Source organism: Mytilus trossulus, chromosome 9 (assembly GCF_036588685.1).
Source record: "Mytilus trossulus isolate FHL-02 chromosome 9, PNRI_Mtr1.1.1.hap1, whole genome shotgun sequence".
Classification (NCBI taxonomy): Eukaryota; Metazoa; Mollusca; class Bivalvia; order Mytilida; family Mytilidae; genus Mytilus; species Mytilus trossulus.
In genome coordinates, this window is record NC_086381.1 from 50782833 (window position 1) to 50807821 (window position 24989).

Genomic DNA, 24989 nt, shown 5'->3' on the forward strand with positions numbered 1-24989 from the left:
ATTACAACTAAAATACTACATTTATATACATGACAAGCTTTCAATTTTATTCATCACAACTAAAATCTAGTAAAATGATGTTTGTGTTTTTTGTAAAACTCAGTCTTGGAACTTGCAATTAGTGTATTGACTGTTTCAACTCTAATTGTTATGCCAAAATTTCAAATTAATATCTTGATGGTGTTACATAAATGTCCAATATTTTCATTATAAAAGCAATTTATTGTAAAGCCTTCAATTTGAAAAAAAGAATATAATGATCAGTCAAGATAAATAAACTTTGGGAAATGAACGAAAAATGGAGTCAACATTCTTCCCTTCTTATTATATAAAACAAAATCAAAATTGATTTCAGTTATCTCCCTTGATAAACCTAAAATTTTTGATTAGAAAACGTAGTTCTGAATACAAAAGGATAATTCTCAACCAGACAAAGAAAGTCTTGAGCTTGTAAGTCAGAGGTTGATGTTATTTGTTGGTGTGTTTACATCTGAATGAAAATTGCCTTAAAAAATGCTCTCACAACACAAACAAATATATATACATATATATTACAACCAGGTCAAATTTTAAATTGAAAAAAAACCATTACCATTGGATATAGCCATGATGTCTTTCAAGTAACTTGTAGTTACCCCACCATTTCTTGTGAATTGTGTCTATTAAATCACCTATAAATAAACAAATAACAACATTCATTTACACAGTATTTTATAAAATCTATAACTAAATACATAAAATAGAAAATTCTAAATATATTGCAAATTATTTTACATAAAAAAATACATAACAGCCCCATAAGAATTTTGGGTATAGAAATATAATAATTCATCTCTTGGATTTCTCATCTGGTAATTAAACCCAATGCTTAAGAAGCATTTATCTATTTGTAAGGAATATTTTAAGCCACATCTGATTGGGTGCCTCGTGTAAAGTGCCACACTAAAAACTACTGCAACAATTACAAGACATTCATAGGTTGCCCTTTGCAAATCAAAAGGTCTAGCCATATTGTGGATTCATTGATTTTTGTGGATACCAATTTTTCGAGGAGCATCTATTTGTATGGAGTTGTTATAATATATGTTTATTTTTGTATGACATAGGGTTGGTGCAATTTAACCAGATTCCACTAATCTCAATTTCTTCTGGTGGATCTATGTCATGTATGTACTTACCATCAGGATAAGATTTTAATTCATTCTTGTAAAACTTCAAGTTATCATTTTGATCAAGTTTATCACTTTTACCCTGAAAAAATATTAAAATAAGGTTTATTGAACAAAAAATATTAAAATAAGGTTTATTGAACAAAAAATATTAAAATAAGGTTTATTGAACAAAAAATAAAATTTATTATTGTCATATGTGATAGATGCAGTTTTGTGACAAACTTAGTTACTTAAACTATAAACCGGGTTTGTAATAACATGAGAAACACGATGGGTGCCACATGTGGAGCAGGATCTGCTTACCCTTGTGGGGCACCAGAGATCACCCCCAGTTTTGGTGGGGTTCGTGTTGCTTACTCTTTACTTTTCTATGTTGTGTCTTGTGTACTCAAAATGTATTTGTCAGTTTGTCTTTTTCTTTTTTAGCCATGGCGTTGTCAGTTTATTTTCAACCTATGAGTTGGACTCTCCCTCTGGTATTTTTTCGTCCCCCTTTTAGTTATATATCTTGATCTCATATTTTCAGTTAAGGCGATTGAAAATGTGTTCCCCATCACCTCTGATCAAATTTATTTTTACTGAATGATGAATGATGAGTTGTTCAACTTTACTCAAAATCTGGAGTATGACAAGTAAACAAGGCCTTTCAGTTATAAAACTTAACTCAGTACTTGGGGAGAACAAAATTTATGCTTGTAACACCAAATCTAGTTATTTGATATTATTATAATAAAATAATCCTTTTCTTAACCTTGTTAAAGTAACATAAATTTTTTGTAATCATGGTAATGTTAATTTTTATATATTTTCTTCAAATTTATTGCCATTTTCTCCTTTTAAAATCATTATGTAAAAAAAACTATCTCTTATGAACAAGTATTCATCAAATACAGGCCTGGCTATTAGGTTATATATCATAAGCTTTAAAACTTACAGGATATCCATTGCGATAATCTTCTGTATCTTTCTTTTTCCAGTCACCAGAACTCCAGCCAGTTGACCATCCAGATGACCAATCATCATTGGTTGAACTGTTCTTAAATCTCGTTTTCTGTAAGTAATAAAAATCTTTGTTGAAAGTATATTTACCATATAAAATAAGGAGATGTGGCATGATTGACAACGAAACAACTATCCAACAAGCAGCAGAGTACATATATTTTCAATGTTCACCAAGTTATTCTTCTTTTAGAAGTTCAGTTGTAGTTTTTATATGAACCTTTCTCACACTCCATAGACGGTGCAAACAGAAGAAATGTCAGTGAAAAAGATTAGATTTTAAGATTAAATGTCCATTTTCTAATAAAATATTAAAAGGGTAACAAGTTAATGTCCTTGCTTATAGACTCATCCTATCATTTCTTTTATAAAGATTGTTTGAATATTACTGTCAGAATACGCCTATTTTATGTATTTCTTCAATATCATTAACAGCTAGTAATCAGAAGGGGCAGGGTGCCAGTGGAGGGCAGGGCACTTTTTTATGATAGGAAAAGACACTGCTCATTTCTTTTGTCTACGTTCCTGCGTGTATCACGAGTGCACATATTTTTTTTACTGTATATGTTGTTAATAAAGATGCATATATTGTTGTTTTGATTATTTATTCTATAAAATTTGCATTAGAAAAGACATTCATACTATATCATGTTCATAATACATGGCAATACATGTTCATACTATAAACCAAAAGAGGCAAAATATACTTACTTTTCTCCCCCACCCCCTCTCCTTCCAAAAAAACAACATAAACTAAACATCTCATAGTTTAGCATACATATATATGCATGTATGTGACAGACTAGTTGTATTTCAAAATTTTCATCTAGAGCTTGCCCACACAAAACCTTTTTTCATTTTTCATGTTGTTTGTGTTCAGTTTGTTTGTGTTTAACATGTTTAGGAATTATTTAGTATAGCTTCAACAAGTTAATTACACACTACCATTTTGGTAAGTTCCTAGCTTTAAATATCATGGTATACAAATTTCTTAATTGAGAATGTATAAAACATGGATTGCCAAAAGTATGATTATCAAAAAAAAATTGCAATATATTTTTTTTTGTATGTTCAAAGACAGGTAATATCCTTAAGGTAACATTCTTATATAATTTTGTAATCTATTGGTTATTTTTTCATATTTTTAATACTAGATAATATTTAAGGAGCACAAATTTGTAATAAGCTTTTTCAGGGGAAGTAACTCCAAAATTAATTTCCAACATGTTTACGTCTGCTTGTTGAGTTGGACGTCATTCCTGTGAAGGCATAGTTTTATTTTGATTACTTAAATTCTATTCTAAAGTCATGAAAGTCTTCATTTATACGCTCTTCCATTGTGAATCGGAGATCGAAAAAGCCGACCCAAGCTTTAAACACTTGTGACACATTCATCAAATTTATGACAAAAAGGTACATTGTCTTAATTAAATTACCTAGTAATTAACATCTTTGAAGTCCTATCAACAATTATTGATTGTAATGACATGATTAACCTGGGGGCAACCACCAGGTGTCACATATGTAATTTAACTTCAGGCAAGAAATAGATGAAACAGAAGGCAATTTTACCAAAACGGCACAAGGGTTTTTTCAGGGCAGAAGGGCACAGCTTAGGGCACCCAGGGCGCAGCACCCTTCTATTTTGGGCTAAAGAGACCACTGATTAACAAATGATTAAGAAGAAATCAATTTCATGCAAATTTTTGTTTGATTACACAAAAAAAAAAGAGAAAGTTTATTTTTTTTCAATTACTATTTCTATCTTTGTTTTGTTTTGGCAACATGGTTAATAGCATTTCCATTTAAATTCTTATTTTAGAACAACCCAACAAAATGAGTCTTCCGGGAAAATTTATTCAAAACACACCTGCATGTCTCTTCATCATTTTCAGGGCAGATTCAGGTATAATTTTAATAAATTATAAGATTTTTAATGAAGCATGTTAAAGTATTAAATGTATTTAAATTTAAATAAAACTGTCAACAGAAGCCATGTACATGTAATATCATAAATCCAATTATGCAAGATTTATATTGTCTTTGTCTATTAAATATGAAACAGTTTTAAGAATCTTGGTTTTTTGTTGTATGAGCAAATACATTAATTTGCTGGGCAAAATCGTCATCTCTGGTTGTTTCTTATTATACCTGTCATTTATTGAATTTATTGTATCCTTTTATTGTCAGTATGCTGTCAGAAGTCCTGGAGCAAAAGCACAGGCCAAACCCTTCTTCCCGTAACGTAAACGGCTGAGCTAACGGGGTATAATGTCACAAGACAGATTATGACTTCATCCAATTACTTTGTGTATTTCACTTAATACTTATTTTATAATAATCATTGTATTATGATGTTTATGCATCTTGATCGACAAGGGCCCATGATTGGTAAAATAAATAATGTCTTCAGTGATCTGGAAGGTTTTTTTCACTATGGGCCCAGGGCCCCTCAGAAATAAATTCAATGGGCCATTTTAAAAAATAATGGGCCATGTTGTCAAATGAGTGGGCCATTTGAATTTACTTTTGTTAAAAAATAAAAAGTATCATTATTTTTTCATGTTTTGGAAAAGAGGTATTGGTACTTACCTTTATGATTTTAAATAATATCATGGATATTGTTCCTGTGATTCTGTAATTTCAATGAATATACAATAACTTCTTCCAAAACGGACAATATTAAAGATAACCTTTATTTACAATATTTTTAAAAACTGTTACTGTTGCCTTGGCTTGTTCATGTTCATGTTTTTTTAACATTAAATTTGGGTCTGTGTCGATACCATACTCATTCCAGACGTTCCGTATTAGAGGACATTTCAGGAACGTCCTCTGCACTTCTTGTATTATTATTATTACTTCATCAAGATGACAAGAATAACAGTAGAGAGTACCATTACTTGATAGAACAAAATAATAATTCGCTGAAGTTATGTTTACAAAATGTCAAAACGAGCCAAAGACCAAAAAATGACAAGGACAGTTAAGCGCCTTTTATGGAGACAAAAACTATATTCATAAAAAGGCTTCAGGGGTTTTCAATCGAAATAATTGCAAGCTAAACTAAATTAAAAGACTATTATTAGAGTTAAATCTCGTCTGTAATAGCCAAATTTCACAAATGTAAAGTTGTTTATAAAAAATTATATCATGAATGATGGTTAATTACGTTTTTTGGGTTATCAGTTAAACCGCATGGTTATATTATTACCATAGGAAAACACCCGAGACGTTAAACGGCATGGTTCTATTACCGTAGGAAAACACCCAAGACGTCCTAAAAATATATAGGTGCTCCTATGATTGGAGGAACAATATACAGTTGTGTACACACACATGGCGGCACGGAAGACGATTGGAAATCTATTTGACGATATCTAAAAGTTTCGAAACGATGTGAAAAATATAGTGCGCCACGTGGGCGCTTACATTTGTCACTATATGCGCCATTTCTCGTGAATATGCGCTATAGGCGCAGGGCGCACGTCCTTCCCGATCACTGGTCTTATGTCCTCTATTTAAAAATTATGTGAGCTCCATGTACTCAGGCCTGAGCTTCTGTCTCTTATATTCTAGCAAGATAAATGAAATGAATTGTTTTTTTTCCCTTGCTGATATCATTTGAATGCTAAGTGAATGTAAAAACTAGGACAAAATATGACTAGATGCAATTTGAGGAAAACGAAAGTACAAAAATTTATGTACCCTATCAATAAAATTTGTGGGTTTATCTTCTTCCATTTTTTCTTTCTTGTCTTTTTCTTTATCTTTAGATTGACGTGTAAAGTAACTTCCCATCGTCGTTTGTTTCGATTTGTCTTTAGAACTTTCGTTCATCTCAAATATCAGGAAATATAAATGCTTGATTGGATACTGCACAACAATTCAAACGATTGTGAAACCGGAAGTTAAATATCTTTTCTTACGAAAATAAATCATTCGATAGCGTTTTTATGTGATTAGTGTCTAATCAATTAATTATATTGTTTTAATTATCTTATGTTATACAAACACATTCTAAAAGTTTTCTTTTACAATTATGATCTATATGTCAGGATAGTACGAAACTATAAGTACACACTTCACAAACATGGCTGCCCCCATAGAAAATATAAAAAATCAGAAATTTTGATTTTTTATTCGAATTAATGCAAAATGGTTTTCGTTCTGATACAAAGAACAGTCGGCAAACCATTTGCATTTAGGTAAAGCACATATTTCTGTAAATGGCAGACTCTGGTTCATGAACGATGTCTCTAACCTTGGCCAATGTCTTTCCAACAGTGGACATGGACCCCCCTTTATTTGATGGTTTTTTTTTCTAAAATCATTTGAAATTATTTAATATGAGACAGGTGTTCAATACAGTTTTCAATATGCCTTTTACAGCAACTTCTGTCAACAGGGGGAAATATCATTGTTTTTGTCCGTCATACATTATCTTGTGGGTACTAGTCCAGATAATCATGCCGTCTGCTGTGGGTATTTTATCGATTTTGACTTGTTTTTTTATCTCATGAAGTTGTCAAAGCTTTGCTTGATTTGATTGCTAGGATCTGGTAATTAAGGATCTCTTATCACACTTAGTTGTACTGCAATAAGAATGATTAGTAAAATAAGATAATCAACCATTTCCTCTCCCTAAAGGGTGGCCAAGGGTTATTACTCAAACTGAAAATTCATCATATCAAAATCTATCAATACCAATATTTATAAAAGATAGACAAAAGATCCCGAAAGGAACTTTGAACACTTTAGCCAAAAATAAACTGACAATGCCATGGCAAAAAAAGAAAAGGACCAGAAAGTCTAATACCAGTTTCCAAACATGACAAAACACAATACATGCATTGAAGACACATTGATGCTTTCAGCTGTTGTCTGCTCTTTGTTTTAGTTGTTGTCTCTTTGACACATTCTTCCATTTTCAATTTTATAGAAAAATAAAGACTACAATGTAAAAGTTACTGAAAAAGGGGTGATCTCAGATGCTCCAGAATGGTAAGCAGATTCTGCTCCTTATCATGCTTATGTAGCACTGCCATGTTGCTCATTTAAGTTCAAACCAGTCTAATTCTGGAGACCTGTCATGTTTGAGTAAAAGGATGACAGGACTGTGGTCATGACAAATTAAAAATATCCATCCTCATCATCTGGTTTGTGATGACATTCTTAACATTTTTATCATGTTTATGGTAATGATTTCAGAAGTTTCTCAATTCTCAATATACTCTCTGAGTTTTTTAGTTTGTCTACTCTTAAAATTAAGGTTGAAGTGGTTCAAATCATCCTATCTGTTTGTTTTATGAATCAGCCATGCCAACTGCTTCTAGTTGAGAAAGTTGCTTTTCTGATTTTAGGCCATCAAGATGTATTGATAATCATGATAATGTTGATTTATTATTCCAAGTTCTGCTATTAATTTTTGAAACTGTTATGTTTTTTTCTCTTTGGTTCATGCTACTTACATTGTACAAAATGTATCATGCCTGCTTGTCTATTATTATTTCTTTATTTCATAAGAATAGAGAGGGACTAGAGAATTATTTAGGTAAATTTCAAAATTCACTCACCCACTTCTTCAGTTTGGAGAAAATAGTTTTGATTAAAAATGACAGTGACAACTTGTAATAAACTTCTTAATTTTGAAAACATAATAACAGAGATATTTCTGATTAGATTTCCCAATATGTTTCCTAGAAATAGCAGACAACATTTTGTTGGAATGTAGAACTCACATTTTTCTCCATTGTTATCATAGTAATTAATCATGTTAATGGGGCTAAATCGTAACCCTGGTTGGAGAGAAGTTTTTATAAATTATCCAATCTAGCCAAATTACATGGATCGGCTACATGACACAGTGGTCACATACACACACTTTTACTCTTCCATTTCATTTCTTAATAATTTTTAAATTCACATGTTTTTAATTGTCTTTGTTATCCTGTATGTCAAGACCTCGTATGTCTGTTAAGATTTCTTGCTCACACTGGCTGAGCCAACTTCGGTACACTCTTTTCTTTACTATGTTTACAATAATATTATGAGTCAATAATATCGAAGAAAATAAAAAGACATTTGGTAATGACCAAAAATTTTCAGCAGATCACTTCTGTTCCCATGCAAGAGTAGTGATAAGGAATGAACTGTTAAAAAGTGTTGTAGCAATACAACAGGAGATGCTTTAAATTTCCACTCAAAAGTCTCAAATGGTCTTCTACTAGTGGTTTGGTTTCAAAATTTGAACTTTGGTTAACTACCACCCTGACCACAGAATCATAGCCTCATATTTTGTCAATAGTAATAATAAATCGTCAAATACAAAATATAAGATATTCATGATATTTATTTAGGCAAAATGTTAGGCAAAGATCTGTTTAGTTAAAAAATTTACATTGAACTGATTGTAAAATATGAACCATTGTAAATCTTTAATTTCTTTTCATAGGATCCTCAACAGATGTAACCAGAATTTGGCACTTGGAAGGAACATAGAAACATGTAAAATAAAACTTAGGACTCACTTTAACACAGCATTAAATTCATCATCAAAGAAAACTTCCCAGAATTCCTCAAAATGGCTTTTAGGACTTTCAGGAATATGTGGCTGTGTTACCATAGCAATAAAAAACTGTCCAGTAGCATACTGTAAAACAAATGTGATAAAATCAAGACTGGACCATTTAGACAATGAAAATGAAAAGAGTGATGCTAAATTCGATTGGTCAGGATTCTTTAAATTATTAGTTCCAGAATTAGGATACTTAATAGCTGCAATCATAGTAAGTTATATAAATGCACATGTATGACTTTTGCTTGTTATTGAAGACCTTACAGTGAACCACAGTTGTTAATGTCTGTGTCAATAGGTCTCATGGAGAGTTGTGCCATCAGCAATCATGCTACATCTTCTTAATTTTATAAGTCAATTATAATATGGGAATAGTATTTACTATTATAGTGCTAGTTCATTCGATAACCATTTTAAACACTGCTATACATGTACCACAGTATAAAGACACTTTGATTTCTAGTGATCATTTATAGGGACGTAATTATTTTCATTGTTACCAGGTGAAGCATAAAGAAAAATGTAACCATATGTATACTGTACCAAACAATATCAATATGTTCTATTTTCAGAGTGCCTTAGCTGCTGCCTTTATAAATATAAAAATTCCAATAGTTCTTGGTGAATTGGTAAATGTCCTGTCAAATTTTTCCAGAGAAGAGGCTCAAAACATTTTGGACGAAATCAAGAAACCTGCTTTAAAATTAGTTAAATATTATTGCATACAGGTAGGATAATTTAGAAATTTTAAAATTTGATGTAAAATACATGTATAAGTATAGTTTAATATTCTATAAAACTGTTATTTTGAATAAAATGCACATTTTAGAAAATACACCATTGTTTCTGCTAGCTAACAACTTTGTTTTGGCAGGAGAATAAAAAAAATGCCAAAGAATCTATTACGAAATTTACAGTAATTAGGATGATAATTTATAAGTGTACAATAACAAATCAAAACCCTTTGAAGGATTTGGTATACTAATCTCTTCTCAGGAATTCCAAATCAGAGCTTCCAAAAATTTGATATCAAGCTTCAAGAGCATGTTATACCTTGGAATGAGTAATAACATCTTTTGCTCATCAACTAAATATTTTTAAAATATTTATATTCATTTAAGAGTATTAGCTCACAGTATCTTTTTTTTTTTTACAAGTAAACATTTTGTTATAATCATCAGAATCATTTCATGTTGGTATGTTTATCATTTTATAAGCTACACTATCACATTATTAAAAAAATAAATGTAAATCATTATACATATACACAATTAAGAATAAAATTGAGAATGGAAATGGGGAATATGTCAAAGAGACAACAACCTGACCAAATAGCAGATAACAGTCAAAGGCCACCAATGGGTCTTCAACACAGAGAGAAATCCCGCGCCCTGAGGTAGTCAAGTTCAGTGAAATTGGTATCGCACTGAACTTCAAAACATATAGATGAACTAAATTTGAAAAAAAACTGAACACGACTAACAATGGCCAGAGGCTCCTGACTTTGGACAGGTGCGATCATGTGGTGTGGTTAAACATGTTTTGTGAAATCTCCACCCCTATATTCTTGCCATTGAGAAGAAAGAAACACATCTATAGCAATACACATGCCAATTTTCAAAAATGCAACATGCAGTGGCAGTGCTTTACAGCAATTTGGGTTTCTATGTGCCAATTAAACTATCCATTTGCTAAAAATATTATGAATTTGGGCTAACAATTTTTTTTTATTATATTTGGTATATATCAACTTTACGACATGTACTTATAATTTTGAAAATGTTGTTTTGTATTACAGGGTTTGTTGACATTCTGTTATATATCACTGCTTACAACTGTAGGAGAAAATGTTGCCACAAGTTTGCGTAAACAGCTGTTTGATGCCTACCTCAGACAAGATATAGAATTCTTCGATAGAAATAAAACAGGAGAATTAGTAGACAGGTATATATGGACATAGATTTTATATTTCTAAGGAGTAGTTTTTTTGGGCTGTGTATTACCTTTACAGTTTTTGAAGGGTTGCCACATCAGTCTGAAGAACAAACATTTTTATTGAAAAATTTAAACAATTTTGAAAAAAAAAAATTGAAACCTAACTTGAAATTTCTAAGATTTATTTCAAGATATTTGTAAAATGGTAAATAATTTGGATTTCATGAAGGCAATTGATGACATTAAAGATTACATAAAACTTTGAATTGTTTCCCTATAAAACATTTCTAAATAAGAACATTTTCACATTCTTTTTGTTCAGACATCACATTATTTGAGCCAATCTCAGTTACAACAAATGGAAGTTTTTAACGATCTAGACTGGCTATACAGCCCTTGCACGGTTGGGTAATGACGCCTCCGGGTGCGGGAATTTCTCATTACATTGAAGACCTGTTGGTGACCTTCTGCTGTTGTTTTTTTCTATGGTCAGGTTGTTGTCTCTTTGACAAGTGGGGGATTGGTCAAATTATTACTTTGAACAATTTTTGTATTCATGGTGAATGGTAGAGTTTATTCTTCATGGCAAAAATGTTTATTTTCTTATTTTGATATGTCTGTTTATACATACATGCATGTATATTAAACCTATTATTGGGTGTTAATTGATTGCTGTGTGTGTTTTTTTTATTTAACACAAAAATATGTAGATGTATCATGTACCACACAAAGATTTCTGCAAAATAGTAATTATCTCACTTTCGTGAGCATTGTAGTTTGTTGATTGCCTTGTAGCCAGTTGCAAAAAAAATCTAGTGACAAACAATAATAAATAATAATAATAAATACAATATTTATAGAGCGCATTATATCATAACAAAAATTACTCTAAGCGCTTCACATGAAAATATATATAAAATACAAAAATACATAAATCATAGATTACAAAGCACTATCTTAAAATAATCAAACAAGCAAATAAAAATTTATAGGATACTTATAAAAGAAATGAAAAATGCATGTACTCTAAAATATATAAAACTGTCTAAAACTAATGCAGTCAATTAAAAGTATATAAAAACTACAAGAAATCCTTAAAAGCAGTCCGAAATAAATGAGTCTTGAATTGCTTTTTAAAAACATCTAAGGAATTTGCACAATCTACACATTACAATGCACAGCAAAGGGAGATAATTATATTTCATGTCAAAAAAAGATTTTTGTTTGACTGCAGTATTTAATGAAGGTAAGCAAAGAAATTTGCATACAACCTTTGAATTATTTCCCTGTTAAACATTTCTGAATTTAATATGCAAAGTGATTGATGTTTCTGACATGAAAATTTATCACTATGCAAAATTTTAAAAATGTTTAAAAGGGAAATAATTCAACATGTTCAAAGGTTGTTAGACAATGTTTGTAATCTTAAATTTCAATCACCTTCATTAAATTTAAATAATTTACACATCAAAATAGCCCATTTCACTAAGTCATTTGTTTAAATACTGCAAATACTAAATATCTTGTTTTCACATGCAAATATATAACCTATAGCATTTTATTGGTTTTAAAAAAAAATGAAGATCATTTGGATAGATTTTATTGTTTTGTGAACTCTCAAACTTCATCAAAAGAAATTTTATTGGTAAAATAAACTTTATGAAAGGCATTACAATAGTATTTTCAGTTTTTTTTAAGAAATCTCAAGAATCAAAAACAAATGTGTGTCTTGAATATAAATTATGTACAGCCTGATTTATAACAAAACAATTAATGAAAAAACAATCAAAACAGACATGACTTATAAAAATGAGGAGATGTGGTATGAATGGCAATGAAAAAACTATCCACCAAAGTTCAAATAGAGTTGATTGAAGCAGTCAAAGCAACAATACAGCCTTCGACAATGAACAAAAACCCATTCTGTATAGGCAGCAGTCAGCAAACAACTAATTAACAACTAAAACAATCATCTTTGGTCTTTTTAAGCATGCCATTTGGAATGGACATTTGTTTATCTTTTGTCAAAATTAAGTAGGCTTGTATTATTTCCTTTCTCATTTCTGTTTATATTTTGTCAAAATTAAGTAGTCTTGTATTATTTCCTTTCTCATTTCTGTTTATATTTTGTCAAAATTAAGTAGGCTTGTATTATTTCCTTTCTCATTTCTGTTTATATTTTGTCAAAATTAAGTAGTCTTGTATTATTTCCTTTCTCATTTCTTTTGTCATTTGTCAAAATTAAGTAGTCTTGTATTATTTCCTTTCTCATTTCTGTTTATATTTTGTCAAAATTAAGTAGTCTTGTATTATTTCCTTTCTCATTTCTGTTTATATTTTGTCAAAATTAAGTAGTCTTGTATTATTTCCTTTCTCATTTCTGTTTATATTTTGTCAAAATTAAGTAGTCTTGTATTATTTCCTTTCTCATTTCTGTTTATATTTTGTCAAAATTAAGTAGTCTTGTATTATTTCCTTTCTCATTTCTGTTTATATTTTGTCAAAATTAAGTAGTCTTGTATTATTTCCTTTCTCATTTCTGTTTATATTTTGTCAAAATTAAGTAGTCTTGTATTATTTCCTTTCTCATTTCAGTTTATATTTTGTCAAAATTAAGTAGTCTTGTATTATTTCCTTTCTCATTTCTGTTTATATTTTGTCAAAATTAAGTAGTCTTGTATTATTTCCTTTCTCATTTCTGTTTATATTTTGTCAAAATTAAGTAGTCTTGTATTATTTCCTTTCTCATTTCTGTTTATATTTTGTCAAAATTAAGTAGTCTTGTATTATTTCCTTTCTCATTTCTGTTTATATTTTGTCAAAATTAAGTAGTCTTGTATTATTTCCTTTCTCATTTCAGTTTATATTTTGTCAAAATTAAGTAGTCTTGTATTATTTCCTTTCTCATTTCTGTTTATATTTTGTCAAAATTAAGTAGTCTTGTATTATTTCCTTTCTCATTTCTGTTTATATTTTGTCAAAATTAAGTAGTCTTGTATTATTTCCTTTCTCATTTCTGTTTATATTTTGTCAAAATTAAGTAGTCTTGTATTATTTCCTTTCTCATTTCTGTTTATATTTTGTCAAAATTAAGTAGTCTTGTATTATTTCCTTTCTCATTTCTGTTTATATTTTGTCAAAATTAAGTAGTCTTGTATTATTTCCTTTCTCATTTCTGTTTATATTTTGTCAAAATTAAGTAGTCTTGTATTATTTCCTTTCTCATTTCAGTTTATATTTTGTCAAAATTAAGTAGTCTTGTATTATTTCCTTTCTCATTTCTGTTTATATTTTGTCAAAATTAAGTAGTCTTGTATTATTTCCTTTCTCATTTCTGTTTATATTTTGTCAAAATTAAGTAGTCTTGTATTATTTCCTTTCTCATTTCTGTTTATATTTTGTCAAAATTAAGTAGCTTGTATTATTTCCATTCTCATTTCTGTTTATCATTTGTCTTATTTAATTTAAAGCTAGAAGTCACTATATATTCTAGGACAAAAGAGATGATTTTAATTATCATACAAAAGAAACACAAGATAACAAAGGCACATTCAAACTCATCATTAAAAAAAATAGACTGACAAAACCATGGCTTAGAAAAGAAAAAGACAAACAAACAAACAGCAGTGCACAAAACACAACATAGAGAACTTAAGACTGAGCAACAGGAAACCCACTAAAATATGATCTAAGGTGCTTTAGAAGGGTAAGCATGTCCTGCTCAACATGTGGCATCCATTGTGTTGCTCAAGTTAGTGCAAACCTGGTAATACATTTAAGTCTAATTTGGTGGGTCAAATTTTGGGGAAAGGGAACAGCATTGTAGTAAGGACAATAAGAACATGTGAAACAGATATTCTATAACTGTCAACCAACTTGAGATGGGGCCTTAAAATTTACGCAGAAATGTCAACTTCAGCAAACTCTTTGTTAAATAGCTTCTTTGTGAGCAGCATCTATCCATAAAGAATGAATCAAATCAATCTTAACAAATATTTTCTATTGCAGATTGACCTCAGATATCCAAGACTTCAAAAGTTCTTTTAAACTTTGCATATCATCAGGACTCAGGGCCACAGCACAGGTAAAATGCTTCTGTATATAGAGTTAATCTACCATGGCATCAAGTTTTAAGACAACTGTAAGTTCCTATCTTCAAATAGAAAAATTACAGCAATCATATAAAAATAAGAAGATATAGATATAGGAAGATGTGGTGTGAGTGCCAATGAGACAACTCTCCATCCAAATAACAATTTATAAAAGTAAACCATTATAGGTCAATGTATGGCCTTCAACACAGAGCATTGGCTCACACCAAAAAACAAGCTATCAAGGGCCCCAAAATTACTAGTGTAAAACCATTTAAACAGGAAAACCAACGGTATAATCTATATAAAAAAACAGTAGTATGATTGCGAATGAGACAACTCTCCACAAGATACCAAATGACATCACTATTAATATCTTTAGGTCACATTATGACCTTCAACAATGATCAAAGCCCATACTGCATAGTCAAAATAATTATATTGGGATCAATTGAGTTGTCTTCTTCAGTAGCTTTTTTGAGCATTTTGGGGAAATGAAGATATTATTTATTTACTATATGTATACTTTTAGTACTGACAACATGACTGAGAAATCTATTTTTACATTATTCAGGGGGAAATATTTTTTTATTCATTAGTGGTTTTGAAATAGTTTTCGTAAATATGGGATGACTGAGAAGTATTTGAAAATGGTCATACTTTTTGGATGCAACTTATGATTTTCAATAACCTGTCACAATAATAAAATGATATTAATAACTTACAGTAAATGACATTGTTATATGTAGCTGGTCTTCCTAAAATACTTTTCTAATACTGTGAAAGTACTTTAATTCGTGGGTATCAATTTTCGTGGTTTGATCAATATCTACATGTTCGTGGGTTTTTAAATTCGTGGATTTTAGTTTTCTTAAAAAAAAAAATTGAAAAAATTAAAGCCTTTAGACACGAATGTTACAAATAAGTAGTCTGAATTGAAGGAAATTGCAAAGTAAACATTGAACCGTGTAAATCCTAGTGACAACACTAATTAACCCAAGATAAAGTGATCAACAGATTAAAGACCATCCAAGGTGTTAATTAGGCCATAAATATGTCACCTAAAGAAAACAGCAACATAAACAAATGCTATAAACGTATCTTAAATTGTCAAATGATATTTATCATAATCAAGCCCAGCATGAAATTATTATTTCCCATGCGTACGAAAACTATGAGGATATAAAATGAACACTTTATCATACTAGCATATCAATACCGGAAATCTGACTTTCATCATCAAAAATATTTTTTATGAGAATTAAAAGATCAAAAGTTGTACAGTTTTAGGTTATTAAAGATTAAATGAGTATAATCTTGCATGTATGTGTAGTTCTGTAACTGCTATTACCGGTAAAGTATTCTCCGATTTGGCGTTATTCAATACATTCTTTAGATCATATCAGTAGCCAAACCTACATGGAGATCTTTCTTAACTTGGTTTGGACAATGGTTGTTTTATTTCGTTGGACACTTAAATTCGTGGATAGAGTCATCCACGAAAACCACGAAAATTGGTACCCCACGAATAAAAGTACTTTTACAGTATACTGTTAATTCATTATCCTTCATTGAATACCAATTTTCATTGGTTTCGATGATACATGTGAACCAAAAATTCAATGTTCAACAACTGATACATTTTCTGTAGGCTTTGTATGCAGAGATTGAGAAACCACAAAATCAAATACCCACACAAATGCAAGTTTGCCTCAATCCACGAAAACTGATACCCACGAAAATAAACGAATCCATAATATTCTGAGGATTGGAGGGATAGATAATATAACAAACTAATATTTACAACAGTATTGTTTGTGACTAGCTGTTTTATCTCTTTTTTTCAGACAATAGGATGTGTTGGGACTATGTATACCATATCTCCAAAATTAACGGGACTAATGATCACAGTTGTGCCAGCTATTATAGGAACAGGGACTCTTATGGGGTCTGGTCTAAGGAAGTTATCTAAAAAGGCCCAATCTCAGGTGAGACAATAGGTACAGGGACTCTTATGGGGTCTGGTCTAAGGAATTTATCTAAAAAGACCCAATCACAGGTGAGACCATAGGTATTGGGCACTCTAAAGTGGACTTTGTTTCAGAAAGGGGAAGTTATGTTTGTGGTCAAAATGGCCCTGTTTGGAATAGTTTCTATACCTTTTTAAAAAAATGCAATATTAAAGTAAACTTAATCTTCTTTCATATTGAAACATCATTTATGCCTTAAATGTTTTTTCTATATGCTGAAATATTTTAAAAAAAAATTAAACAATCTTATTATCAGGAAAGACCAAGTTAGGTATATTTCAGAAAGGACTTGGATTATTAATACTAAACAGAAACCTGAAAGTCATTATATAAAAAGAACTGTGCTTTTATTTGCCAGAAAAATCTAGTGTCAACATGTTACAACCCTGGTAAACACCGAAAAGAAATTGGAATGAAAATTAATCTTTCCATATAATACTATAATTTTCCACTCAAAATAGCAAACTCAGAGTACAGCAGGTTAAAGTAGCTTGTGAAAAATTGGTTAACAATGTTGCTATGTGAATAAATTCCTGGAGTACAGACTTCAATTTAACTTGCCCAGACACAACTTTTATATTGTAATATTTACATAAAGACATAATTTCTACATTGAAAGTTTACATGACAAAAGTAGATTGATTTATTTGAAATTTAGAAATCGGAAATAATAACATGCTAAGGACTATTTGGAACAAACAAAATTTAGTGACTTTGACTTGTTTACAGCTAATTTTCTAAGCATGTAGAGCAAGACTTAAGTTAGCTTGCTTGCTTTGTTTTTATATTGTATAATCATTAGGATAACACCCAATTCAATTCAAATATGATATATACAGGTTAAACTATATGCCGATATATATTGTTTAAAGATTTCAATCTTATTTACAAAGCTTGTATAAACAATTATACAAGCAAAGCAAGCAAGCCAACCAAAGTTTTGCTTTATATGCATTAGGAAATTAGCTGTAAAGAGGTTTGGATTTTGTATGTACAAGATTTTCCAAATTTTTTTTATCAGCATACAGCAAAGTTGAACATTTTTAAAATCATAGATTCACAAGCTTCTAGTGCAAATATCTCCTTAAAAAATGAAAATAAAACATCTAATATCTGATAAATATATCTGTACGAAGATGTGCCTGAAATCACATAATTAATATCACATTTTTCCATTCTTCAAAAATAGCTATAAAAAATTAAATGCACACAACAATTTCTAAATTTACATTGTTTCATTATAGTCTATAATAAATTACATCATCTACTTTTCAGTTATCAAAATCAACAGCAGTAGCAGATGAAGCCATAGGAAATGTTAGAACAGTCAGAGCTTTTGCCATGGAGTCTAAAGAAAATGAGTTTGTACATATAATTACAAAATATATTTGCATTATTAAATCCTCACTGAAATTAATAAAATAATGCATTCATTCTTGACCCTGATTAAAAAGTGCAAAATATAGTTAATTTAAATGCTAAAATTCTATAAAGGAAAATTCCTACTGCAATCATAAAAGAGTTTTTATAATGGCAAACCTGATACTTATTTTGCATGTGTAAAAACATCTTAAAAATTTCAAAACCTACAACAAATAAGTTGTGTTGTTTTGGACTTGAATGAACAATAAAGTGTTGTAAGATGTGTTAATTGTTTTTTTTATTTGGTCGGGTTGTTGTCTCTTTGACACATTCCCCATTTCCATTCTCAATTTTAATCATAAGAAAACTTTTTGCTGAAGAAGGGAAAATTAATATCCTCATTAACCTTTAAACATAAAATAAAAACAAAGTTAAGGACAGCAACAACCATTTATGAACAGAATTGAATATAATGTTTTTTGGAAAGACAGCACATTATTTGTGTGTGGAAATTTCCCCCTAATTTTTTTTTAGTGCAGTATACTTTAACATAAAAAAAATGATGCAGACAGGTGTCAGGAAAATATTTTAAAATTTAGTGAGCATACAAAATGTGATGATTCAAGTTGATGTATTTATAAAAAAAAAATGCGAGACCTAATCTTGTTTCAATCTTTTAAAATCTGAATAAATTAGAAAATGAACACACAACAAATTGAACAAACACTATTGAGATACATACCTGCCAACTGTCACTATTTGTGGGTTTTTTCCCCATGGAAGCTCCCAAACGGAAATTTTGAAAGAGCAATTTTGGCCACAATTTTAAACAAAATAGTTCATTTCACAAGGCTACAGGTTTTAAAAAGTATGAAAAGCCCAAAAACAACATTAAGATACATTTGAAGCTCCCTATGATGATTTGGTACTTTAAAGCCATCTTGCATGTAAAACCCCCATGGGCATTTTGAAAAGTTGGCAGGTATTGAGATAGTTGTATTACATGTAGAGGTTTTGACTCTTTGAATCTTAAAAAATAAGTTGGCATTGTCTTACATTCATTTATTAGTTACTGTGGATTCATTATTATTTGTTGGATACCAATTTTCGTGGATTTCATAGTTACAGCAGAACCACGAAATTAAATGTTCAACAAATACAATCTTTTCTGGCCCATCTTTTCTATAAGCTCATATATACAGACTCGGCAAAACCACGAAATTAAATATCAACGAACATGCAAGATTTTTTTAATCCACGAAAATTGGTACCCACGAAAATAAATGAATCCACAGTAACCTTCTGGAAGTTCTGGTTTAGTTTTGAAATGTTATTATCTTATGCAAATTGCATGTCAGTGATAAGGGTAGATAACTCCCTGAAAAGCCTACAGCGTTTAAAATATTTAGAAATTATGGTTTATGACTGGTTTATTTTTTAGAATGTTTGAACAGGAAGTAGAGAGTTCCAGGAAGTTAAATATTCAACTTGGACTTGGTATAGGAGCATTCCAGTGCTTGGCTAATATTGCATTGAATGGTAAGAATAAAAGACAGATTAAATTATTGCATCAGGAACATGATCAAACACAGACACTTGTCTCTAGATAACCTACATACCTTTATAAAACATTCCAGTGCTTGGCTGATATTGCATTAAATGGTAAGAATAAAAGACAGATTAAATTATTGCATCAGAAACATGATCAAACACAGGCACTTGTCTCTAGATAACCTATATACCTTTATAACCCTACTGGAGCACCTGAGATCACCCCTAGTTCTTGGTGGGGTTCGTGTTGTTTATTCTTTAGTTTTCTATGTTGTGTCATGTGTACTATTGTTTGTCTTTTTGTCTTCATTTTTAGCCATGGCGTTGTCAGTTTGTTTTAGATTTATGAGTTTGACTGTCCCTTTGGTATCTTTCGTCCCTCTTTTATAAAACACAAGGTACTCATCTCACATATTTGAAAAATGAAACTCAGTTTCCAAATTTGGATACATTTCAATTTCGCGATTATGCAAATTAGCAACACAAAAGTTTAATTTCTGAATAATGTGAGATAAGTATATACTTTGTGTTATAAAAAGGTACATAGGTAACTGTTTTCTGAGAAAAGTGTCTGTGATCAGAAACACAAAATTGAGCAAGAATGTATAATACCAAAAGCTGTACCTGTTTTCAACATATTTTTATTAAAAACATTGATGTAATGATGACAGACTTATTAAAAGTAAAATCACAAAAATACTGAACTGAGGAAAGTTCAAACTTCAAAGTCCGTAATCAAATGGCAAAATCAAATGATAAAACACATCAAAAGAATGGACAACAAATGTCATATTCCTGACTTATTACAGGCATTTTCAAATGTAGAAAATGGTGGATTGAACCTGGTATCATAACGCTAAACCTCTCAATTGTAAAAAAGTTATTGATTTAATAAACTGAGTTTAAAAGTTTTTATTGAGTTTTAGATTCTCTACTTTTTCCCATCCAGTTGGTTGGTGGCATAAAGTTTTATATTGAACATGCATTTTTTTTTTTCCTGTAATTTGTTAAATTAACATTATGAAACACGCTTGTTGGAAGCCACATGATTTAGGGTATATAATATATTTAAAAACCTTTTATTTTTTCCAGGAATTGTATTAGGAACTATGTTTGCTGGGGGTAGATTAATGACGAGGGATGAAATATCTGCTGGGGATTTAATGTCATTTTTAGTATCAACACAAACTATTGAAAGGTAAACAAGTTTACATGTTAATGAACATTGTCAGCAAATACAACAGTATCTTGTCACCTCTGATAAAAATCACTCACTAATTGATTGATTAATTGGTGTTTAATACTATTTGAGACATTATTGTGCTATTTCATGGTAGTCAGTTTTAATTGGTGGAGGATACCAGTGTCGAGAGAGAACCACAATTTTTTGGTTGAAAAAATGACAATCCTAGTCTATTAAGATTTAGTCATGTGCACCTACCTAATGCAGGATTAAAACTTACAACAGCAGTGATACAGTAGGTCAATTATTAAGACCACTCAGCCAACAAGGCCCCCTGGTCACTTACTCATGTTACTAAAGTCCAGACCTATGATGGTGACAGAAGCAAAGAAATGAAGTTGATGTAAAAAAATTGTGAAAAAGGCAACTTTCCACAAGAGACCAAATGACACAGAAATTTTAAAACAACTATAGGTCAATATATGGCCTTCAACAATGAGCAAAGTCGTACCACATAGTCATGTCCATTTGTCATAAGTCATATGACCTTTACTTTCAATTTTTCAATGTTCATTAACCAATGTTTAGTTATAACAGTTAGGTATGTTTCACGGTTACTATCTGTCAAAAGTAAACTATATTTGATTAGTTATTGTGACCTGTTTTTGAGATATTCTTGAAACTTACATAGTTTTTTTTTACTGTTATATTAAAAATTCTCTTTATGCCTATTTATTAATTTAAATGTGTATATGTATATATATAGTAGTAGTACGCCGCTAGATTAAAACTGACGTGGAAAGGTAACATATGGCCACCGAAAGCTCTTTTTTTTGTAGAGCCCAGGTGGTCGTGTGGTCTAGCGGGCGATTTGGTGTCACGATATCACAGTAGCATGGGTTTGAATCCCGGCAAGGGAAGAACCAAAAATTTGTGAAAGCAAATTTACAGATCTAACATTGTTGGGTTGATGTTTAGACGAGTTGTATATACATTATGTACACAGCCATGTATCGCCATCATTGATGGCTATCCGATGGATACATCTGTTGTAGGGTTGTCACTGACTCAGACGTACTTATGAATATAATTATTTTCTGTGACTGTATCTTACATTAATTTGTAGGATCCTTTACTATAGATAATTTAGCTGATCTGTAGCAATAACATCTGCATGCCTTATATATCATGTACTGTTGTACACCGCTAGATTAAAACTGACGTGGAAAGGTAACATATGGCCACCGAAAGCTCTTTTTTTGTAGAGCCCAGGTGGTCGTGTGGTCTAGCGGGACGGCTGCAGTGCAGGCGATTTGGTGTCACGATACCACAGTAGCATGGGTTCGAATCCCGGCAAGGGAAGAACCAAAAATTTGTGAAAGCAAATTTACAGATCTAACATTGTTGGGTTGATGTTTAGACGAGTTGTATATACATTATGTACACAGCCATGTATCACCATCATTGATGGCGATCCGATGGATACATCTGTTGTAGGGTTGTCACTGACTCAGACGTCCTTATGAATATAATTATTTTCTGTGACTGTATCTTACATTAATTTGTAGGATCCTTTACTATAGATAATTTAGCAGATCTGTAGCAATAACATCTGCATGCCTTATATATCATGTACTGTAGTACGCCGCTAGATTAAAACTGATGTGGAAAGGTAACATATGGCCTCCGAAAGCTCTTTTTTTGTAGAGCCCAGGTGGTCGTGTGGTCTAGCGGGACGGCTGCAGTGCAGGCGATTTGGTGTCAAGATACCACAGTAGCATGGGTTCGAATCCCTGCAAGGGAAGAACCAAAAATTTGTGAAAGCAAATTTACAGATCTAACATTGTTGGGTTGATGTTTAGACGAGTTGTATATACATTATGTACACAGCCATGTATCACCATCATTAATGGCGATCCGATGGATACATCTGTTGTAGGGTTGTCACTGACTCAGACGTACTTATGAATATAATTATTTTCTGTGACTGTATCTTACATTAATTTGTAGGATCCTTTACTATAGATAATTTAGCTGATCTGTAGCAATAACATCTGCATGCCTTATATATCATGTACTGTTGTACGCCGCTAGATTAAAACTGACGTGGAAAGGTAACATATGGCCACCAAAAGCTCTTTTTTTGTAGAGCCCAGGTGGTCGTGTGGTCTAGCGGGACGGCTGCAGTGCAGGCGATTTGGTGTCACGATACCACAGTAGCATGGGTTCGAATCCCGGCAAGGGAAGAACCAAAAATTTGTGAAAGCAAATTTACAGATCTAACATTGTTGGGTTGATGTTTAGACGAGTTGTATATACATTATGTACACAGCCATATATCACCATCATTGATGGCGATCCGATGGATACATCTGTTGTAGGGTTGTCACTGACTCAGACGTACTTATGAATATAATTATTTTCTGTGACTGTATCTTACATTAATTTGTAGGATCCTTTACTATAGATAATTTAGCTGATCTGTAGCAATAACATCTGCATGCCTTATATATCATGTACTGTAGTACGCCGCTAGATTAAAACTGATGTGGAAAGGTAACATATGGCCACCGAAAGCTCTTTTTTTGTAGAGCCCAGGTGGTCGTGTGGTCTAGCGGGACGGCTGCAGTGCAGGCGATTTGGTGTCACGATATCACAGTAGCATGGGTTCGAATCCCGCCTAGGGAAGAACCAAAAATTTGTGAAAGCAAATTTACAGATCTAACATTGTTGGGTTGATGTTTAGACGAGTTGTATATATATATAAAACTGACGTGGAAAGGTAACATATGGCCACCTAAAGCTCTTTTTTTGAGAGCCCAGGTGGTCGTGTGGTCTAGCGGGACGGCTGCAGTGCAGGCGATTCGGTGTCACGATATCACAGTAGCATGGGTTCGAATCCCGGCAAGGGAAGAACCAAAAATTTGCGAAAGCAAATTTACAGATCTAACATTGTTGGGTTGATGTTTAGACGAGTTGTATATACATTATGTACACAGCCATGTATCACCATCATTGATGGCGATCTGATGGATACATCTGTTGTAGGGTTGTCACTGACTCAGACGTACTTATGAATATAATTATTTTCTGTGACTGTATCTTACATTAATTTGTAGGATCCTTTACTATAGATAATTTAGCTGATCTGTAGCAATAACATCTGCATGCCTTATATATCATGTACTGTTGTACACCGCTAGATTAAAACTGACGTTGAAAGGTAACATATGGCCACCGAAAGCTCTTTTTTTGTAGAGCCCAGGTGGTCGTGTGGTCTAGCGGGACGGCTGCAGTGCAGGCGATTTGGTGTCAAGATACCACAGTAGCATGGGTTCGAATCCCTGCAAGGGAAGAACCAAAAATTTGTGAAAGCAAATTTACAGATCTAACATTGTTGGGTTGATGTTTAGACGAGTTGTATATACATTATGTACACAGCCATGTATCACCATCATTAATGGCGATCCGATGGATACATCTGTTGTAGGGTTGTCACTGACTCAGACGTACTTATGAATATAATTATTTTCTGTGACTGTATCTTACATTAATTTGTAGGATCCTTTACTATAGATAATTTAGCTGATCTGTAGCAATAACATCTGCATGCCTTATATATCATGTACTGTTGTACGCCGCTAGATTAAAACTGACGTGGAAAGGTAACATATGGCCACCGAAAGCTCTTTTTTTGTAGAGCCCAGGTGGTCGTGTGGTCTAGCGGGACGGCTGCAGTGCAGGCGATTTGGTGTCACGATACCACAGTAGCATGGGTTCGAATCCCTGCAAGGGAAGAACCAAAAATTTGTGAAAGCAAATTTACAGATCTAACATTGTTGGGTTGATGTTTAGACGAGTTGTATATACATTATGTACACAGCCATATATCACCATCATTGATGGCGATCCGATGGATACATCTGTTGTAGGGTTGTCACTGACTCAGACGTACTTATGAATATAATTATTTTCTGTGACTGTATCTTACATTAATTTGTAGGATCCTTTACTATAGATAATTTAGCTGATCTGTAGCAATAACATCTGCATGCCTTATATATCATGTACTGTAGTACGCCGCTAGAT

The 24989-nt window shown here is 31.6% G+C and overlaps 2 protein-coding genes across 2 annotated transcripts in view; one reads left to right on the plus strand and one right to left on the minus strand.

Moving 5' to 3' along the window:
* Positions 1-6098, minus strand: part of LOC134683073 (opioid growth factor receptor-like protein 1) — a 30153-nt gene extending 24055 nt beyond the window's left edge. The window contains exons 1-4 of the mRNA XM_063542128.1: positions 5880-6098; positions 2107-2223; positions 1179-1251; positions 593-671 (exon numbers count right to left, since the gene is read on the minus strand). Of these exons, the coding sequence (XP_063398198.1) occupies positions 593-671; positions 1179-1251; positions 2107-2223; positions 5880-6011 (401 nt within the window). The 5' untranslated portion in view covers positions 6012-6098. The remainder of the gene's footprint in view (positions 1-592; positions 672-1178; positions 1252-2106; positions 2224-5879) is intronic.
* A 132-nt stretch (positions 6099-6230) lies between these two features.
* The window catches only part of LOC134683072 (mitochondrial potassium channel ATP-binding subunit-like), a 43648-nt gene continuing 24889 nt past the window's right edge, over positions 6231-24989 (plus strand). The window contains exons 1-9 of the mRNA XM_063542127.1: positions 6231-6379; positions 8626-8959; positions 9321-9476; positions 10547-10692; positions 14692-14767; positions 16622-16762; positions 18080-18165; positions 19608-19705; positions 20810-20915. Of these exons, the coding sequence (XP_063398197.1) occupies positions 6330-6379; positions 8626-8959; positions 9321-9476; positions 10547-10692; positions 14692-14767; positions 16622-16762; positions 18080-18165; positions 19608-19705; positions 20810-20915 (1193 nt within the window). The 5' untranslated portion in view covers positions 6231-6329. The remainder of the gene's footprint in view (positions 6380-8625; positions 8960-9320; positions 9477-10546; positions 10693-14691; positions 14768-16621; positions 16763-18079; positions 18166-19607; positions 19706-20809; positions 20916-24989) is intronic.